This window comes from Bos indicus, chromosome 6 (genome assembly GCF_029378745.1).
Source record: "Bos indicus isolate NIAB-ARS_2022 breed Sahiwal x Tharparkar chromosome 6, NIAB-ARS_B.indTharparkar_mat_pri_1.0, whole genome shotgun sequence".
NCBI lineage: Eukaryota > Metazoa > Chordata > Mammalia > Artiodactyla > Bovidae > Bos > Bos indicus.
Window position 1 is genome coordinate 98,450,339 of NC_091765.1, and position 21,304 is coordinate 98,471,642.

Genomic DNA, 21,304 nt, shown 5'->3' on the forward strand with positions numbered 1-21,304 from the left:
AATAACAAAAACATTTTTTCTAGTATCAGCTGTGAGTGGATAATTCTCCAAACCTTCCTCCCTTCCTTTTATGCATTTAGTTCTCACGCCTTCTCCTTTTTTCTAAAAGCCAACTCTTTAAAACAGGAGACGCATTTGTGTTCCCTGGTCTTAAGTGGATCATTGTATTTCTAAGCATAGTGCTGACCTAAAAAGGCCTACCTGGACACAAAAAAAATGGGCAATCACTTAACATATGTTCTGAGAACCTTCTAGCTTGGGTTTCTATTCATACTAACAATGGGTACCATTTTGAAAGATCTTCAGTGTTTTGAGAACCATACCAAGTACTGATCTTACGTGTTTCATCATGATCAAATAGCCATCTTACAGCTAAAGTCAAAAAGTCAGAGAAAATAAATAGCCTATCCAAAGTTCCACAGCACAGTCAGTCCTGCAGAAAAGTGACTGAAGTCCAGTTGGTCCAATTCTAAACCTTCCATCACACGGCACTGTCTTTCTACACTGCAAATGTGAGTGATGCAGGGGACAGTAAATTCCAAAGAGGCACATACTGGCTGGTTTGCACTACTGCTGGCTCGAACGGTTTCTCAGAGCAGCAACTTCTCCTAGACTTTGGCCATCTGTTAGCTGAAAATATCATGTCTGAATGATTTTTTGACAGCCCAGCACCAACTCTGCCATCTTTACACCAGCAGAACATCCTTGGACTCAAATTACGACTGAGAATAAAATGTGTTTCAAAATGAGTAAAAAGCTATAAATACACTACACATTGGAATTTAACCACAATTAAGTTCTAAGTTCTCTGGCAGAAATTTTCAAAAGCATTAGACATATCAAAGACTTTACAAAAAAAAAAAAAAAAACCACACAATTAACTAAAAGCACATTCAAGAGGATTCAGTAACAACTACGCATTTAATCACCCTACACATACAACTATGAATCAATTTAATATTTAACATGCATTTTCATTAAGAAGCCCCCTCTTTTTTTTTTTTTACCTGTACTGTTTTTAACTGTTGGGTCTGTAACACAGAGGGCTGAGTTGTAGTATTAAGCAGTTGACTTCCTGGGGTCAATGCTGAGACACCAATGACAGGTTTCACCTCTGGCCTCCCTCCAATGGTAACTACTTTAATCTGCTGCGGTGGTAACTTAGCATCTCCTGACTGGGCCTGAGTTGTAACTTTCTGAGCCTGGGGTTGGCTATGGGGTAGTGCTAAAACAATTGGTGAACCAGACTTGCCCAAAGTTGTTAAAATTAACTTCTGTCCATCTGGTTTAAGGGTCTGATTGCCAAGTTTAAGATCAGATGTCTGTGATACTTTGTTTAAAATAATCTGATTGGCTGATATAGTCACAGGAGTCTGAGCACCAAGTTTTTGAAGGCCACTTGGAAAAGCTGGTTTCACTGTGGTATTAGAATCTGCTTTAGTGACTGTGGTGTTCACTGCAACTCGGGTAGTGTGGTTACTGTGCACTGTGATTGGTTCCGTGGAAATGGGCGTGGCTGCAGAGTCACCAGTAGAATTTATGTTGACAATTTCTTCCAGTTCTGTCTCCATGGGAATTGGGGATGAAACAATAACAGCCTCAATACTATCATCATCCACTAAAGTTATACCAGTGTCCATTATCTCCTCTGGAAGCAAACTATTCACCTCAGCTGGCACCACCTCCATGATCGTTCTCCTTCGAGAAAGTTGATCAGGTGCTACAATAAAAGTTGAAAAATGAATAAATTACTAAGTTTCAAAACAGATATAAGAGAAAAAAAATAGCCAAGAAAAAATGCAAATGACAAACAAAAATTTCTACTGCTGTATAGCTGAGTGAGGGATATTCCTGATGCATATTTGTGTTAAACCATTTCAACAAATCCTCAACCTTCAAGAATCTGAAATGTAAGTCCTATGAGACACAAAACTAGAAGCAAACATTCTCATTTACCATGTCTCAATCCAAAAGTATACTGCATTCAGTCAATACATAATTACAGGAAACGCCTTTCCAATTCCTGCTCATAAATAAAACCTTTTAATCTTTGACATGTCTGATCATCTTATTTCTTCCCAGTTCTGGGTTTTTCTTCCCTACTAACAAGACTTGAAAACTTCTGATTTGCACAAGGAAATAAAGATTTAAATAAAAACAGATATTAGAAAATACAGTCGAACCTCCAGTGAAAGAGGTCCTAAAATGAGGTTACTATATCATTTATAAAAATCCATTAAATACTCAAATTGATGTTAAAGAAGTTTCTAGAGTAAGCCACCTCAGCAACTGCAGGTCAAATGGGTTATAGGTCCCCAGTTTGATCCATCAGCTTCATATTAAAGAAATTTTTATTTGGAAAGAAGATTCTCAACTCCTCCTCAGCTACTTAGAATGTCAAAAAGGGAACCATTTAAGAGGTATACAACCAGGTCCCATAAAGGAAAAAAAAAGATGGTAATGATAATAATAATAAAGCAGATCACAAATCAGAACTGCGATGCTTTCAGCCAAAGGTCATGAAAAACTTCCAATAAAAGTCAGTACCATTATCTTCACATATTAAAGAGTATCTCATATTTATGACTGACTATATATCTTATTTGGACTTCCCTGCTGGCTCAGCAGTAAAGAATCCTTTTGCAATGCAGAAGACGTGGGTTTGATTTATGCATAGGGAAGATTCCCTGGAGAAGGAAATGGCTACCCACTCCAGTATTCTTGCCTGGGAAATGCCATGTAAAGACGAGCATGGCAGGCTACAGTCCACAGGGTCACAAAAGAGTTGTACACAACTCAGTGACTAAACCACCACCACCAAACAAGTTATTTGCCCAGAGTACATCAAAGGTTCATAGCAACCTAATCAGTAATTCTTTCTTTTCCCTTTTTTTTTTTAATATAAAAATGCAATACCCATTCCAAGATTAATAGTTAACAGACATGAGTGGCAAATTATAATTGAGTAGCACCAATAAAAACTAATACTGACAAAATTAATCATCATTATTGAGCATTTACTACCTACCAGTGATGGCATAATTTAACCTATCCTGATAACAACTCCAAGATGCATCATTTAACAGATGAGGAAACTTAGGTTAAACTCTATGCCCAAGGTCACATGGCTTGTAAATAATAGAGCCAGAACTCAAGCTCAGGATATGTTTTATGATACCAAAGTTCATAATTCTCATCACACAATTTACTGCCTTAAAAAATAAGTCTACTTCTTTACAGTCAACCCTCTACCCCCAAATTCCTACTCTACACAACCACCGCTCTATTCTACAACTTCACTAGATTAGTGTTGCCTTTTCGTCCATTTTAGAACTTCACAAAGATGGAATCATACATTATGTAAATCCACGGTATAAAGCATGAGCCTCTCCCTTTAGCATGCTTTTTGAGATTTATCTTTATTCTTACACTTATTAGTAGCTCAGTTCCTTTTTACTGCTGAGTAATATTCCATTGGATGAATCTACCATAATTTGTTTATCCATTCATCTGTGGATGGACATTTTGACTGTTTCTTGTTTCGGACTATCATAAATAATATTGCTAAAAATCATTCGAGGTTTTTGTGGATAGATATTTTCATTTCTTTTGAATAATTACCTAGATGTAGACTTGATCATAAGGTAAATTTACTTTTAACTTTGGGCTTCCCTTATGGCTCAGTGGTAAGGAACCCGCCTGCCAATGCAGAAGCGGGTTCGATCCTGGGGTCAGAAAGATCTCCTGGAGAAGGAAATGGCAACCCACTTCAGTGTTCTTGCCTGGGAACCGAGGAGCTTGGTGGGCTACAGTCCATGAGGTTGCAAAAGTCAGACACAACTTAGTGAGTAAACAACAACAATTTTAAACTTTGAATGAAATATGCCAGACTATTTCCCAACTTAGCTGTACCATTTTGTACACCTACCAGCAATGCATGGGATTTCCAGCTGCTCCACTTCCTCACCAACAACTGGTTTTGTCAGTCTTTTTAACTTTAGCCATTCTAGTGGGTGTGAAATGATAGCTCATCGTGGTTTTAATTTGCCATTTCCAGATGACTAAATATGTTGAGCACCTTTTCACATGAATATTACCTATTTGTATATCTTCTTTTTTAAAGTACCTGTGTGTTAAGTCTTTTGCCAATTAAAAAAAAGGATTGGGGTTTTTAATCTTCTTATTGAGTTGGGTGAGTTCCTTACGCATATTGCAACATCATCAATAGCAGTAACTTATAGCTCAGAGGAAATCACTAGGGTTTGGGGGATCCCAAAGTATGAGTACTTCTCTAGATTCGGCTCTTCCTGGTCAGTAGAGTCCCCCTCCCGCACTTTCAGAACAAGGCATTTATGGAACAGGCTTGCTGAAACATCAATACCAACTACACCCTCCCCACACACAGTGGCACATCAGCTTCCCATTCCTACTGCAAACCTTGTCCAAGCCCTATCAGCTGTTTCTCAACATTCCACCCCACAAAGAACGAGGAGGAGGATGACTTGGGTGTCATTATCCAATGCAGCCATTAAGTTTGACTCTCTTCTCCCTGAAGTTCCCCCAGCAGGTTTAGACCCGAAGTCAAGGTGTTAAAGGAGGAGAGGTCACACCACAGAGGGAGATGGTGGCCTGACAGTGCATTTACTTTCAGTTTCATGCACTCACACTTGCAGCTCAACTGAACAAACTTCTAATGTTTTCAGTCCACCCAAATCCTCACTTCTGAGATCCTTCTCTTGGCTTGGGGGACTCCTGGACTCAGCAGCTACAGCCCCATTGCCTTTCGGCTAAGGCCATGGAGTGGAGTGTACAGCAACCAGAGCAAGCACCATCCAGGCCACCTCTCAGCTCAGCCCCTGAAGATTCTAGGAGGTAGAACACGGGAGGGCTCCTACTCCTCCTGCCCCCGCCACCCTTGCCCGCCACATGGGTGAGAGCATTCCCTGCCAGAGGCCAGTCTTTGCAGATCCCCCAGCCCAGGCCTCAAGGTGCTCATCCTTCCTCTTTCAAGAAGCCACGTCTCTGTCAGCACTCCAGGCTTATGGCTTAAAACTGTCCAGAACTGGGAGGCCGTTCAGATTCTAGACTCTCCTTGCAAGCTAACAAAGCTGCCTGCCACTGTTTCGTGGAGACTGGCAGACAATGCGGTAGTCCTAGGACAGAGACAGGGGACTTAACACACCCAGCGTGGCAGGGAACAGAAGCGCCATGTGTGTCTCGGTCCCCTTGTTGCCCCCTCGTCCCACAGGGCAGACGTGGAGAGGCGCCCAAGCGTATGCTGTGCAGGCAGCAGGTTTACACTGAGGAACCCTGAGCCTAAGGAACCTGAATTGTTTCTCATGGGCTGAAGCACACCTGCCCTTTGTCCAAAGGGAGACACTATCTTTATGATACTGGACGTATAAGCAAATCTGCCCTCTGCTATGACAGGAGTCACTAACTTGATCACCCAAGGCTATATGCTATACAAACATCCTGGAGGAAGCTGTTTAAAAGGGTTGTCACTGCCTCTCTTGTAACAAGTACAAAACTACAGAGACCCATGGGGAGCTGTCTCCCAACAGTATACCTCTCTACTTATTTATTTTAGCAATGTGTTTTGTACTTCGAGTGTTTAGGCCTTGCATATATTTTGGTAAATTTATCCCTAAGTGTTTTGTGTTTTTTGATGTATTGTAAATCGCCTTATTTTCCAACTGGTTGGTTGCTAGTATATAGGAATTCAACTGACTATTTTACATTGTCCATGTATCTTACAACCTAGCTAAACTCACTAAATCTTGTGTAGAGTCCACAGGATTTTTTAGAAAGATAATTCATATTATTTGAGAATAATAATTCTCTTTATTATTATTTATAATAATAATAATAACCTGTAGTTCTTCCTTTCCAATCTGCATGTCTTTTGTTTCTTTTCTTGCCTTACCATACAGGCTAGGACCTCCAGTAAAATGCTGAATAAAAGTGGTAAGCACAGACATCTTTACCTTGTTTCCTATCTTAATCTTAGCTGTAGGTTTTTCATAAATTCCCTCTGTTGGGTTGAGGAAGGCAACTTATAGTGCCAGAGTGTAGTTGTTTCTTTTTTCAAATGGATACCTAATCATGTTTTTTTCTGCAACTAGTGAGATAAACATATGGCTTTTTCTTCTTTGTGAAAGTCACTCAGTTGTGTCTCTTTGCAACCCCAAGGACTACACAGTCCATGAAATTCTCCAGGCCAAAATACTGGGGTGGGTAGCCTTTCCCTTCTCCAGCGGATCCTCCCAACCCAGGGATCAAACCCAGGTCTCCCATATTGCAGGGAGATTCTTTACCAGCTGAGCCACAAGGGGGGCCCAAGAACACTGGAGCGGGCAGCCTATCGCTTCTCCAGCGGATCTTCCCGACCCAGGAATTGAACCGGTGCCTCCTGCACTGCAAGTGGATTCTTTACCAACTGAGCTATCAGGGAAGCCTATTTTCTCTTTTAGTCTTTGAGTTATATTGATTTTTTTTATTAAGCCAATTTTGCACTGCTGAAATAAACCCCACTCAGTAAAATTATATAGTTATATTCTATATATATTGCCAAATTCTGTTGGCTGATACTTCATTAAGTAATTTTGTCTAGAATGGGAAAGACTAGAGATCTCTTCAAGAAAATCAGAGATACCAAAGGAACATTTCATGCAAAGATGGGCTCGATAAAGGACAGAAATGGTATGGACCTAACAGAAGCAGAAGATATTAAGAAGAGATGGCAAGAATACACAGAAGAACTATACAAAAAAGATCTTCACGACCCAGATAATCACAATGGTGTGATCACTCACCTAGAGCCAGACATCCTGGAATGTGAAGTCAAGTGGGCCTTAGAAAGCATCACTACGAACAAAGCTAGTGGAGGTGATGGAATTCCAGTTGAGCTATTCCAAATCCTGAAAGATGATGCTGTGAAAGTGCTGCACTCAATATGCCAGCAAATTTGGAAAACTCAGCAGTGGCCACAGCACTGGAAAAGGTCAGTTTTCATTCCAATCCCAAAGAAAGGCAATGCCAAAGAATGCTCAAACTACCGCACAATTGCATTCATCTCACACGCTAGTAAACTAATGCTCAAAATTCTCCAAGCCAGGCTTCAGCAATAGGTGAACTGTGAACTTCCTGATGTTCAAGATGGTTTTAGAAAAGGCAGAGGAACCAGAGATCAAATTGTCAACATCTGCTGGATCATGGAAAAAGCAAGAGAGTTCCAGAAAAACATCTATTTCTGCTTTATTGACTATGCCAAAGCCTTTCACTATGTGGATCACAATAAACTGTGGAAAATTCTGAAAGAGATGGAATACCAGACCACCTGACCTGCCTCTTGAGAAATTTGCATGCAGGTCAGGAAGCAACAGTTAGAACTGGACATGGAACAACAGACTGGTTCCAAATAGGAAACGGAGTACGTCAAGGCTGTATATTGTCACCCTGTTTATTTAACTTCTATGCAGAGTACATCATGAGAAACGCTGGACTGGAAGAAACACAAGCTGGAATCAAGATTGCCGGGAGAAATATCAATAACCTGAGATATGCAGATGACACCACCCTTATGGCAGAAACTGAAGAGGAACTTTAAAAAGCCTCTTGATGAAAGTGAAAGTGGAGAGTGAAAAAGTTGGCTTAAAGCTCAACATTCAGAAAACGAAGATCATGGCACCTGGTCCCATCAATTCATGGGAAATAGATGGGGAAACAGTGGAAACAGTGTCAGACTTTATTTTTTTGGGCTCCAAAATCACTGCAGATGGTGACTGCAGCCATGAAATTAAAAGACGCTTACTCCTTGGAAGGAAAGTTATGACCAACCTAGATAGCATATTCAAAAGCAGAGACATTACTTTGCCAACAAAGGTCCGCCTAGTCAAGGCTATGGTTATTCCTGTGGTCATGTATGGATGTGAGAGCTGGACTGTGAAGAAGGCTGAGCGCTGAAGAATTGATGCTTTTGAACTGTGATGTTGGAGAAGACTCTTGAGAGTCCCTTGGACTGCAAGGAGATCCAACCAGTCCATTCTGAAGGAGATCAGCCCTGGGATTTCTTTGGAAGGAATGATGCTAAAGCTGAAACTCCAGTACTTTGGCCACCTCATGCAAAGAGTTGACTCACTGGAAAAAACTCTGATGCTGGGAGGGATTGGGGGCAAGAGGAAAAGGGGACGACAGAGGATGGGATGGCTGGATGGCATCACTGACTCGATGCACGTGAGTCTCAGTGAACTCCGGGAGTTGGTGATGGACAGGGAGGCCTGGCATGCTGTGATTCATGGGGTCACGAAGAGTCGGACATGACTAAGCAACTGATCTGATCTGATACTTATAAGGGCTCTTGGTCTGTAGTTTTTTTGTACTGGCTCTCTGGGGACGATTGCCAGTCTAACAAAATAAGCTGAGACATTGCCCCTTTTCAATTTTCAAGAAGCATCTACATGTAACTGTTACTATTTCCTCCTGAAATGTTTGTTAGAATTCACCACTAAAGCCATCTATTTAACTATAAATTCAATTTCTTAAACAGATGTAGGGTTATTCCGGTTATCTCTTTTTTTTAAATGACCTTTGGTATTTGATAGTTTGTATCTTTTAAGGAATATGTCTATCCCTCTAAGTTGCCAAATTTATTAGCATAAAGTTACATGTAATATTATTTCAATGTCTGTAGAGATGGCAACTCTTCATTTCTTATTTTGGTAGTTTCTGTCTTTTCTCCTTTTTTTCTGATCAGTTGGAGATTTTTCAGTTTTATTGATATTTTCAAGAATCATTTTGGCTTCATTGACTTTTCCCAACAGTTTGTCCATTTTTTAATTTAATTGACTATTATCTTTATCTCCTTCTGCTTACTTTGTTTCTTCTAGAAGCTTAAAATGGAAGCACAGATCAGGATTCAACACACCATAGCCTACAGATCAAATTAAGACCACAGTCCATTTATGTATTGCTCTCCAACCAAGAATGATTTTTACATTTGTAAATAGTTGGGGGAGGGGGATCTACAAAACCTAAAATAGTTGCCATCTGTCCCTTTATAGACAGTTTGCCAACACTCGTTTAGATCATTGATTTTAAAACTTTCTTCTTTCCTAAAATAAACATTTAGTGTTAAAAATTCCCCCAACACTGCTTTAACTGCATTCTGCTAATCTCGATGTTTTTATTATCATTCACTTCAAATCTTTTCTAATATTCCTTGTGATTGCATCTTAGACAAATGGAAAATAAAGAAGTGTGCTATTTAATCCCCAAATATTTGGGGATTTTTCCACCTTTTATTATCAATTTCTAATTTACTGCTATCATTGTCAGAGAGTGTAATACTCTACCATTTCCACTGTGTGAGATGACATTTGGAGACTTGTTTGAGGCTCAGCGCATGGTCCATCTTGGTGAACAGTGCGCATGCACCTGAAGAGAACCTGTGTTCTGTGGCTGCTGAGAGGAGTGCCCCACAAATGTCCAACAGGTCGAAATGGCTGAGAGTGCCGTTCAGACCTTCCAGACTTTCTTTTTCCTCTTCTATCCATTACTGAGACAGACTGTTAAAATTCTCAAATATGATTGTGGATTTGTCTGTTTCTCCTGTGCATTTTTAGTTCTTTATGTATTTTAAAGCTCTGTTATTAGGAAGAACATGTCCTCTTCTGACTGGTCCTATTAAAAGAGACCAGGAGCTATAGGACTAGGAGTCTCCCTTGGAAGTAGGAGTAAAGTTCAAACTTCCAACCAGAAAAGGTCTGATTGGTCTGGCCAGTCTCTAAGTAGCATGGGCTGTGCAGAGTTCTGGAGCCAGCACACCTCACAGGCCACTGAGCAGATTGTAATAACTGCTTTATGATTAGACATCCCTAGCTGTTTCAATCAGGGTCACATGCAGGACAGGGTGGCCTCCGCTAAAAGAAAACTCTCAGAAGGAGCTTGTGGGCATGGCAGGAAAGGGTTTGGCCATCTAGTGACATGAATCATCACTCTAATTTTATCCCTTAGGAATGGAAGATATGCCCTAGCACATGCAACCTCATCACCCCTGTGCTGAGGACCACTCCAAGAAGAGAGAGAAAGAGAGGATTTTCACAAGCCGACAGGATAGAGGAGCTGTAGTTTACCCCATGTGTATTAAGGGTTACCTCTCAAGGTATGGAAAGAAAAGAATACCATTTATACAACACATTTCCCATGCTTCCAATATTTTCTGCTCATAAAACAACGTTTTTAAAGCTTTAGTTTTAAACTACTTTTTAATTTTTATCAGTATTTACTTAACAAATATGTATTGCTTCCCAACTTTGTAGAGGGAAATTAACCAAAGCCCTTGCCCAGACAGACCTTAGAAGTCAACAGAAGAGTGGCATGATCACAGCTATAGTTTGGGAGGATTAACTTCATCTTGGAGTTTTATTGGATGGAAGGCAGGGAAACCAGTTACAAGGCTATTATAGTAATTAGTTCAAGTCAGAGATAAATGGAGGGTCTGATTTAGGACATTAAAATAAATAAATACAACATAAAAACAAAGTAAGATAGAAACGACAAATGCTCTATGCTTTCACACATTTTTTTTTTTTTTTGAGACTATTGCCAGAGCTGAAGCACTGTTCTTTTTCTTAGTTACAGGTGGAGGACAACCTGGTAAACAACTATTTTCACTCTTGCACATAATCATATAAAGTGGTGAACTACCACCGTATTATAAATAACTTGTCAGATGTTGGGACAGAAACACCTGGATGTTTAAGAACTATACTTTTGTACCTAGAGCTTATAACCAACACTAACTGGTTAAGTATACTACTTGGATTTTAGCTTTCATTAAGTCTAGCATCAACAACTCAAAAACTAAGTACAGAATTACATTTCTCAAACTAAACTGGGAGCAATGGACTGTAAGACACGAGTCTTGAAGAAATGCTGGGAAGTTTGTATTTTCATTTCAGTAATATATTTTTTAAAAAGTATATTCTGGATTACCACCATCAGTAGTACCAGAATTAGAGTGGGCTAAAGAAAAAGGTATATGAGGATCTTACAAGGTAAATGACATATTTAAGCCACGTGGAAGTCAAACCACCTAACCGGTGATTTAAGGAGCAAAGTTCTGTGACACTCAAACTTAGAAAAATAGTGTAGGAGTTGAGTTATCGTATGATACACAGCATGGGGCTTCCCAGGTGGCTCAGAGGTAAAGAATCTGCCTGCCAATGCAGGAGAAGGGGTTCGATTGGAGGTCAGGAAGATCCCCTGGACTAGAACCTGGCAACCCCCTCTGTATTCTTGCCTGGAGAATTCCATGGACAGAGGAGCCTGGCGGACTACAGTCCATGGGGTCCCAAAGAGTCTGACACGACTAAGTGACTGAGCACGCATACCCCCACACAGCATATAGAAAGCTCCACGTCTAGTCAAGGCAGACTATGCAAGCAAAGTTTCCATTTCATCAAAACATCATTCATCACCCTAAATTTTACTGGCTCTATAGTTTTGTTTTTATTTCATTTATACTTCCCTAAAAGCAATAAGCATAAGGAATTTATATACATCTAAAAATTAAGTATTTTAATACAGTGAAACTATTTAGGCCAATCCTGACAATTCACAATATTTTTCCCCTTTAAAGGGGGACTGTACGTTATTCATGCTGTAAGACTAACATGGAGGAAAAAACATGGAGATTCAAATCAGAAAGATGTGTTTCCAAATCTTGACTCTCCTCATTGCTTATCGTGTATCCCTAAGCACTAATCTCTTTAAGCCCCAGTTTACTAGCAGAGTTACTGTGAAGATAGTTACGTGGTATGCTACAGCACAAATGAAAATTCTTCTCTTCTTTCTCTATCTAAATTAGCTTCTCCTGACTTCTATCTTGTTTAATTTTTATAATTTGTGGGGGGAGGGGAGCTGTGCCACATGGCATGTGGGATTTTAGTTCGATGACCAGAGATTGAACCAGGGCCCTGGGCAGTGACAGCTCGGAGTCCCAACCACTGGACCACCAAGGAATCCCCTCCTCCTAAGATTTTTAATCCGTCATATATCATGCAGATTACACCTTCACAATATTTCCTTCCCACTGCAACCAAGAGTTTTTAAATCTCCGAAGCTCAGAGCCAACTACTGTTATTTTTTACCTTTATCTTCTCTTATCTGCGACACATCCCACAGAAAAAGCTACAGGACTTATCTCACCTGAGTGCACCTCTGAGGCTGTCACTCTCCTACTCAAACATTTTCTGTAACCCTGAGGCCTTCTGCATTACGGCCCTACCCAACCTATCCTTCCAATGTTACCTCCACCAATTCCAAAAGTGAAAGTTTCCTGGAGGAGGGAATAGCAGACTACCCCAGTATTCTTGTTGCGAGAACCCCATGAACAGTCTGCAAAGGCAAAGATACTGAGCTGTCTCCAAGCCCTAGCACAGTACGCGACACACGGTAGATATCCAACAGTAACATTCAAAAAAAAAAGTAGCAGGAATCTTCAATGCTCCTCTTCACCAAAAAAGACACCCGACTAACTCCACTGGCATAACTCTTCACTGCTAACACACTTCTAACTATTAAAAAGCAAGTCTTTCAACAATAATCTAAAAACTGGTCTTTAAAGACAATCACAAGGAATGACAAAAAGACAATGGCAATGGGTGATTTAAAAAACAAAAACAAAAAAAGCCAATGAATAAGCATGTTTCTTTATTATTTATTGGGCTTCCCCGGTGGCTCAGCTGGTAAAGATTCTGCCTGCAATGCGGGAGATGTGGGTTAGATCCCTGGGTTGGGAAGATCCCCTGGAGAAGGAAACAGCTACCCACTCCATAATTCCGGCCTGGAGAATTCCAGGGACTGTATAGTCCATGGGGTTGCAGAGTCGGGGACATGACTGAGCGACTTTCATTTATTTTATTTTTAAAATTCTTAGCACTGACTTAGCATCTGAGTCGGCAGAGACCAAACAACTGCAATGTAAGAGTTATAAGAAAAAACAGTAACAACAATCAAATTCCTACTGGATAAAACATCAGGAAAAAACGATTTAAAAAACTCATTAACTAAAACCTCTGAGTACCCCTCAGTTATTTCCCCCGAAAAAATACTTTTGGTCTCTCAGTCCTCTAGTGAATAAATTTGGACACACAATGTGCAAGCTATACACACACATACACACAAAATATTTCCTCTCTGAACAGAACACACAAAGAATAAAACTGTATGACATGCTATGACATCATCTCTTTGTAGGAAACTTGGATATGGAAAACCATTGCTAATCATAAACATTACCAGGGTACATTTCTTAAACATTCATCTCTCTGTTCACTCATATACTCAACCTTCAACTGACCCAACCTACCACTACAAAAGCTGGAGGAAAAAAAAATCAGAGGGCCCCAAGTTAATGTATAAAAATGTGATTCATATGTAACTTTTCAGTAACACTACTGTTGAGGATCTGCAGCACAATCTAAAGCACACATGGATCTTTAAGCAACCTAACAAAACCAGACTGTGGCTGTCAAAAGCTCAATCAGCCCAACTCTCCAGCTCTTGAAACAAAGGGCTAAAAAGTCCAGTAGGGAAAAAAACCAGAGGTCTCAATTCGTCTTTAACCAACTTAAAATTTGACTCATATCAAGTGTGAGCATCAAGTCATCACAACTTCCTTCTTAACAATGAAGGCAAAACTTGTGAACCAAAACAGGGCTCCCAAAGCTGTATTTCACTTGGATCATAAAATCTACTGTAAAATCTCCCATCACTTTACTCTCTGAATTCATGAAATGGATGAGAGGCAGGGAAACACATAGATTTGATATGACTGACAGTATCTCAATTGTCATCTGCCGAATGGCAAGGGCCAAGGAGTCCTCTATAGATGACAGAGCCATCAAAGAAAGAGACAACATTTCAGTGATTACAGAACTGGTCCATAGGCTCACAAAACGTGAACATCCACACCCCAACAAGTTACAGACTATGATCTAAGACCCAGAGCTTAAATGCAGAATAAAATGACAACGTTTGGCCTCCCTAAAGACACGTACAACCCTATAAACTGTTGGACATCATCAAACCAACACCCGCCGGAGTGGATATTTTAAACATTCAATCAGGAAACCAGGATAACTGCTAGCGGTTCCTCTAGGCCTCAGCAGCAGCCTTGGGTATAAGAGCAAACTCGAGTCCTCTTAATACTCAAAAGAATAATGTTGATGTCATGACGAGCCTGCCGATCCTTTGCACTCTAAACTAGCCCTTCCTTGATCCGCGGGGCGATCCTTCGCCCACCCGCCCCCTCCCCACAAATAAAGCGACCTCGCAACCGAGCAGCCCTAGGGTAGCCCCTGGCTCCTCTACCTCCGGCGGCGGCCGCTTTCTCCTCCCTCCGGCTCCGAGGTGGGGGCTCCAGAAGGTCCCGGGCAATCCCGAGCCCGGGCGGTGCTGCTTTTGCGTGTGCACGGTGGCTCCGGCCAGCCGCTTCCTCCCCTCGTCTGCCGGACCTGGAACGCTACTGGGGAACCCTGGGGCCGCGGACGGAGTCCCGGGTGGCGACGCCGCCGCGGCCGCCGCCTCTGGTATGTCAGGGGCCGGGATTGTATTTCGAAAGATCCGCCATTTTCACCTCGTCATCACCATCACAGCTCAGCAGCTTCCCCGACAGCCCGAGCCCGGGCCGCCGCCGCTGCCGCCGCCGCCAGTAACCTCCCCCTTCCTCCTCCTCCCCTCCCCGGCCCTCCCCTCCCGAGAGGCGCACACCCACATATCCGGGGAAACCTCCCGCCGGCCCCGCCAACCTTCAAATGCTCGGGGAGACACCACTGCACACACAACCCACGCCGAGACCTTTCACCCCGCCACGGAGGGGAAATCGCGCTACCTGCAGCGTCCCCAGTCCGGCATACTTTTGTTTTGAAGAGCAGAAGAAAAAAAAAAAAGCGTAAGGGGGCAGAGGGACCACCAAGAGCTTCCACTCTTTGCCACTTTCAGGACAGCAACTTGAGAGAGATGATGGAATGCCTTTGATGCGCGGTGTCCATCGCAGACACGAAACAACAACAACAGGATCAAGACCTGGAGTGTCATTCACCAGCTCTGACATTTTCCTCCACCGCCAGCACCGCTTTTGACAGAATGGGCTGTTTCCCACCGCACTTCAGACCTCTCTGATACATTTGTAAATTTACAGGCATTGATTCTTACGCAGATACCGTGGTCAAGACGTCTAAGTTTTCAAAATAAAAGTTGCGAACTCCTCTGATCATTTCTGTCCATAAACACTGTGACTTCCAGTTCGTTTGGTTTAAGACGTCAAAGAGTAACTAGGTTTAAAACGTACGGATCCTACTCATGAGTGAACAATCTCTAAAATACAGAAAATATACCTCGGAGTTAAAATTTTTTTTGCCAAACGTTTTTAGAATCTAAATCATCAAATTAACAAAAAAAATCTGCCGCTGAAATTTTTGATACAGTGAAAATAAGCAGCGTGCTTTAGAAAAGACCCTAGAATTACCTACCCAGCTCCACCAGCATCTCTCATCATGTAGTTTAATAAATAACTAAAAGAGAAGATAGGCATGTTTTAATCATCAAAGAAATAACAAGAAAACATAAGCTGCATGGCTTCTGAAAGGAATAAAATTTTTCTAAAAAACTAAATTGGCTACCTTTGCTAATTTCAGATTTGATAACCACCCATTTTTTAAAAGGTAAATTCTGTGCCCACCATTCAACTACACCATAAGCTCTAAAAGATCTATCTGAAATGAGCAAACTGAATTTCCAGGTTTCGAACAGAGCCACTCTACTGTCTTTTTTCAGAAGTTAGTTTAAGAAGAGAAGGGGTAGAAGCTGAATAAGGCATTTCATTTCCTTACCTGGCTTGAATGACAACTCCATAGAAAAGTCGATAGCTTCAGGCTTAAACGAGTGCTAGCATCACCCAAGCCCGTCGCCGTTTTCTATATGCAGCCGGCTAGACGCTGAGAGTATCCAGCCTTCCCAATTTTTTCATCTGTAAACTTTACTTCCCCACCGCCAGCCCCGGCCACCCGCACTCCGCTTGGTGCTTACCGTTGCTTGGCCAAGCTGAGTGCTGGCCCGCTCCCTAACCCATGCACCTCGGGAACATTATGACATTTAGCCGGTGGGCTTCGCGAGGAAAACGGACAGACACGAAGAAGACACCACTACAAACGGGCACAGGAAGGACGGGGCGGCGGGCAGCAGGGAAAAGGAGGGGCTGGTACAAAATGACACAGCAGCCAAACCGGTTCCCAGAAACCCGGGGCCGACACGGCGGCTCTTCGGGCCGCGCAGCTTGCGTGTCAACAGCCGCGGGAGCCCTTCCTCCGGATCGCCGGGAAGGGCGGGCTGCCGGCCGAGCGCCGGCCCAGCCGGGTGACAGCCGCCCTCTCGAGTGCCGGCGGGAAGGGGCCGAGCCCGGAGGATCCTCCCGCCTCCTGCGGCCCGGGAGATGGGGCGCGGCGGCCCCCAAGACTGCAGGTTCCCGCTCTCCGCCATGACCCCTCTAGCCCGGGCTCCCGGAGGGGGCGGTCCGGCGCCCCCTCCCGCGCGCCCCCTTTCCCGCCCGCCTGCCCGGGGGCCCCCACCCTGGCGGGCTGACACTCACCAAAGCCGGCGGCGCCGCCGCCTCCTTCTCACGCCGCGCTCCCTGGGCTCCCAGCAGCCGCGGCGGCGGCGGCGCCTCCGAGACACAGACCCGGGTTTGTTCAAAATCACGCGCCCAGCGCCATTCCACCGCCGCATCCCATAATACGCTGGGCCCTCCCCTCCCGCGCGCCCCTCTCGGCCCGCCCCTCCGCTCGGCCAGCCCCGCCTCTCCGGCCGGCTTCCTTCCCGCCCCTTCCGCGGCGCCTGGCCCCACCCCTTGGCAACCCTACCCGGCGTCATCTCGCAAGGCTCCGCGAGTGCGCTCCGGCTCCACGTGACGCCGAGTGGGCGCTCTGTCAAAGCTTTCGCATGGAATGTTCCATCCGGCTGAGCCCGGGAGGGGGGTGGGGGGGAAGCGCGGGATCGCGCCTGCGGTTGGAGGGACTGCTTTATCGTCCAGCTTTCCTTGTTAGGAAGTCTGTGCAGTAGGTGCGATTTCCAGCGTCTTGCCGCTGTTTGATGTTCTTGCGTGGGAAAGTGATCGGTCGTCACATAATCTCTTAGTTTCTGAGGCGCTGTTTTGCAGGGGTCGCTAAAAAGCCCCTAGAACAGCACGCAGAGTTAAACTTATTTTGAAAGGGACTTTTTTTTTTTTTTTAAACAGTGTACTGCCAAGACTAACACAATCCAAATTCTTGGTGTTTGGTCACCTTTTCCTTGTATTTTTCCCGCTATTCTTTTTATAAAGTAAGAAAAGATACCCAAATTTGGAGTCGGATCAGCACACGCACAGAGATTCCGTTAGTAACTGCCCTGTGTGAGGCAAAAACTGCAGAGGAAACAACAGAAAATATACAGAGTATACGAAATATAAATGGTGTGGTGCAGTCTAATTGCTAATGGAGCACGGAGGACAAACAGGTCAACGAGGGAGGCTGAAGCTTGGGAACACAATGGAGGAGGTGAGGCATGCTGTAGTGGAAGCAAAAGTCACTGTGGAGTCAAGCAGTCCTGGTTTCAAATTCTGGCACCTTCACTAATTGGTATATAACGTTATCAAGTTTCTTTTCCCATCTACAAAAGAAAAATAACAAAGCTTCCCAGGATCCTGACGATCATGTAAAGTGAGGGATGTCAAGCAGCTACACACACTGTCTGCCTCAAATGTTAGTTCTATTTTGCCAGAATCAACAGCACACCCATCCCGTCTACCTCAAATTCTATGGTTAGGACTTAGCAAGGCAAGTGGCATGAAATTAGCAGAGTCCGGGTCTGTGCACGGAAATGTTGAAAAAGCTGAATGATGCCCAGGCGTTCTTAAGGATCAGTAGGTGAGTTCCATTTATGAAGAGCTTTGAGGGCTAGTGTAAGAAAACAAGAGTCGGACACGACTGAAGCGACTAAGCAGCAGCAGCAGAAAGAAAACATCCTCGTGGTTACCATGGGGCACCTCCGGAAGGAAGAAGAGAGTGAGATGGGTACCCAAACTGGGCTGGAACCTAGGGAAACAAAGACTCCCACAAAAGGAGAAAAATTCTCAGGTTATTCCACAAGGCTAGCATAATCTGTATACTAAAAACCCCCCCAAGGCAAAGAGCACCAAAAGAAAAGGAGAATCCTATTCTCACTATGACTTTGTTACAAAGACAAAATTGAGTATTAAGACATAAAATCCAGTAACACAGTAATAAAAAAGTTCGCACTGTAACAAAGTACACTTCATTCCAAGAATGATGATTTAACATTAAGAAATCTACTTAGGACGTTTGTTAAATTAAAGAAGAAGAGCCAAATGATACTTCTTAGAGATGTTTCATATAACATTTAACAGCCATTTCTCTTTTTTTAAAGTGTGTAATTCAGTTGTTTTTAGTTTATTCACAAAGTTATGCTGCCATCACCACAGTCAATATTAGAGCTTTTTTTTGGGGGGGGGGGGGGGGCCTTGCTGTGTGGCCTGCAGGATCCTAATTTCCCAATCAGGGATAGAACCCAGGCATCCTTCAGTGGAAGGAAAGAGTCACAATCACTGAAGCACCAGGGAATGCCCTCAACAGCCACTTCTGAATTTTAAAAATGCTCAGCAAACTAGAAATAGAAGCACAGTTCCTTAATTGGATCAAGATTATCATCAGAAAACAACAGTAATATCATGCGTTAGAGTAAAAAGGCAGAAGCACAGTAAAATCAGGGACCCACAAGGATGCAGGGTTATAACAGTTATTTAATATTTTCCAGGGTATCCTAGCTAAATGCAATAAATAAGAACATTACATAGAGAGGTTTAAATAGTGGAAAAAAGAGACAAAATGGTCCTTATTAAAAAATAATCACAAAGAGCTCAGTGTTGTGATTAATTGCATGGCCTCTGGAGCCAGTCTGCCTGGGTACAAATTCTGGCCTTGCTACTTAGTAGCTGTGTGAACCTAAGCAAGTTACTTTCCTCTTGCATCTCTGCTTCCTCATCTATAAACTGGAAATAAAAGTATCATCACAAGGTTGTCATGAAGATTAATAAGGTATTATGTGTAAAGCACATGGATCAGTACCTGGCATGTGGTGAGCACCATGACTGAAAACTAGTAATAACCAAAGCTACAGTACAGCCTAAAATAAATATAACTTTTTACTTTTTTCAAGGAGAGGATTCTTAAACCCCTAAGCACCACTGTTCAAACAAAAGGGAAATTTTGTTTATATTTGCCTCAGGGCTTTTCCAGATGGACTAAAAGCGTTTATTTAGCAAGTATTTGTTGATCATCTACCAAATCCTAAACACTCAGCAAGGCAGGGAGAATGAAGTGGTGAATACGACAGAGGACAGAGCACTCTATCCTATGGAACTGTCTGCCGTGGTGGAACTGTTCTGTATCCACACCGTCTGATAGTAGCCACTTCTCACCTGTGGCTGTCAAGCAAAGGAAACATGGCTAGTGTGAATTTTCATTGCATTTCATTGTTATTAATTTAATAAATAGCCACACGTGGCTGATGACTACAGCACTAGACGGAACAGTTTTACAGGAAGTGACAGGCAAAAACTAACAGGAAAAATCTAAGAGATTTTAAATAAAAAGAGTTTCTCAGGAATATATTAAAACAAAAAAAAGGATGGTGTAGAGGTATGAGTTGCTTAGATGAAAAAACAAAATGTATTACTGGACACCTATTATGTGCCAGATACACTGCTAGATACAAAGTACACACAAGTTAAAATTTTATTAACTTTTTAAATATATTCATTTCCAAATGATTATTTACAAGTTCCTTTGCTCTTGGGCCCATTTTCATAAATCCAGGATGTCTCTATAAAGCAACCATCATGTGTAAATCTATATAGGTGTAATTATCACTTTTATTTCTTTTTCATTATCACATAACTTTTTATAATACATATACAAACCCCTTATCAACAATTTTAAAATCCAAAATGTTTTGAAAACTGAAAAGTTTCTGGAAGCTTATGGCAAACTCATTTAGTAGGAAGAGCAATATGACAATAAGGTATTAATGTTCTCTAGAACAAAGAATGCTCAAACTACTGCACAGTTGCACTCATCTCACACGCTAGTAAAGTAATGCTCAAAATTCTCCAAGCCAGGCTTCAGCAATATGTGAACCGTGAACTTCCTGATGTTCAAGCTGGTTTTAGAAAAGGCAGAGGAACCAGAGATCAAATTGCCAACATCCACTGGATCATGGAAAAAGCAAGAGAGTTCCAGAAAAACATCTATTTCTGCTTTATTGACTATGCCAAAGCCTTTGACTGTGTGGATCACAATAAACTGTGGAAAATTCTGAAAGAGATGGGAATACCAGACCACCTGACCTGCCTCTTGAGAAATTTGCATGCAGGTCAGGAAGCAACAGTTAGAACTGGACATGGAACAACAGACTGGTTCCAAATAGGAAACGGAGTACGTCAAGGCTGTATATTGTCACCCTGTTTATTTAACTTCTATGCAGAGTACATCATGAGAAACACTGGACTGGAAGAAACACAAGCTGGAATCAAGATTGCCGGGAGAAATATCAATAACCTGAGATATGCAGATGACACCACCCTTATGGCAGAAACTGAAGAGGAACTAAAAAGCCTCTTGATGAAAGTGAAAGTGGAGAGTGAAAAAGTTGGCTTAAAGCTCAACATTCAGAAAACGAAGATCATGACACCTGGTCCCATCACTTCATGGGAAATAGATGGGGAAACAGTGGAAACGGTGTCAGACTTTATTTTTCTAGGCTCCAAAATCACTGCAGATGGTGACTGCAGCCATGAAATTAAAAGACGCTTACTCCTTGGAAGGAAAGTTATGACCAACCTAGATAGCATATTCAAAAGCAGAGACATTACTTTGCCAACAGAGGTCCGCCTAGTCAAGGCTATGGTTATTCCTGTGGTCATGTATGGATGTGAGAGTTGGACTGTGAAGAAGGCTGAGCGCCGAAGAATTGATGCTTTAGAACTGTGATGCTGGAGAAGACTCTTGAGAGTCCCTTGGACTGCAAGGAGATCCAACCAGTCCATTCTGAAGGAGATCAGCCCTGGGATTTCTTTGGAAGGAATAATGCTAAAGCTGAGACTCCAGTACTTTGGCCACCTCATGCAAAGAGTTGACTCACTGGAAAAGACTCTGATGCTGGGAGGGATTGGGGGCAGGAGGAGAAGGGG

General features: G+C 42.6%; 1 protein-coding gene across 12 annotated transcripts in view; it reads right to left on the bottom strand.

The window, feature by feature from the left end:
* Positions 1-16,799, bottom strand: part of LIN54 (lin-54 DREAM MuvB core complex component) — a 64,723-nt gene extending 47,924 nt beyond the window's left edge. The window contains exons 1-3 of one of the 12 annotated variants that reach the window (XM_019963020.2): positions 16,652-16,799; positions 15,537-15,578; positions 1,668-1,720 (exon numbers count right to left, since the gene is read on the bottom strand). In XM_019963020.2, the coding sequence (XP_019818579.1) occupies positions 1,668-1,720; positions 15,537-15,552 (69 nt within the window). In that variant the 5' untranslated portion in view covers positions 15,553-15,578; positions 16,652-16,799. Of the gene's footprint in view, positions 1-1,007; positions 1,721-3,768; positions 6,737-14,376; positions 14,511-15,536; positions 16,072-16,092; positions 16,315-16,651 lie in introns of those variants that run through there. The other 11 variants (XM_019963015.2, XM_070791697.1, XM_070791701.1 and 8 more) reach the window with 11 other exon arrangements.
* Between the last annotated feature and the right edge of the window lie 4,505 nt (positions 16,800-21,304).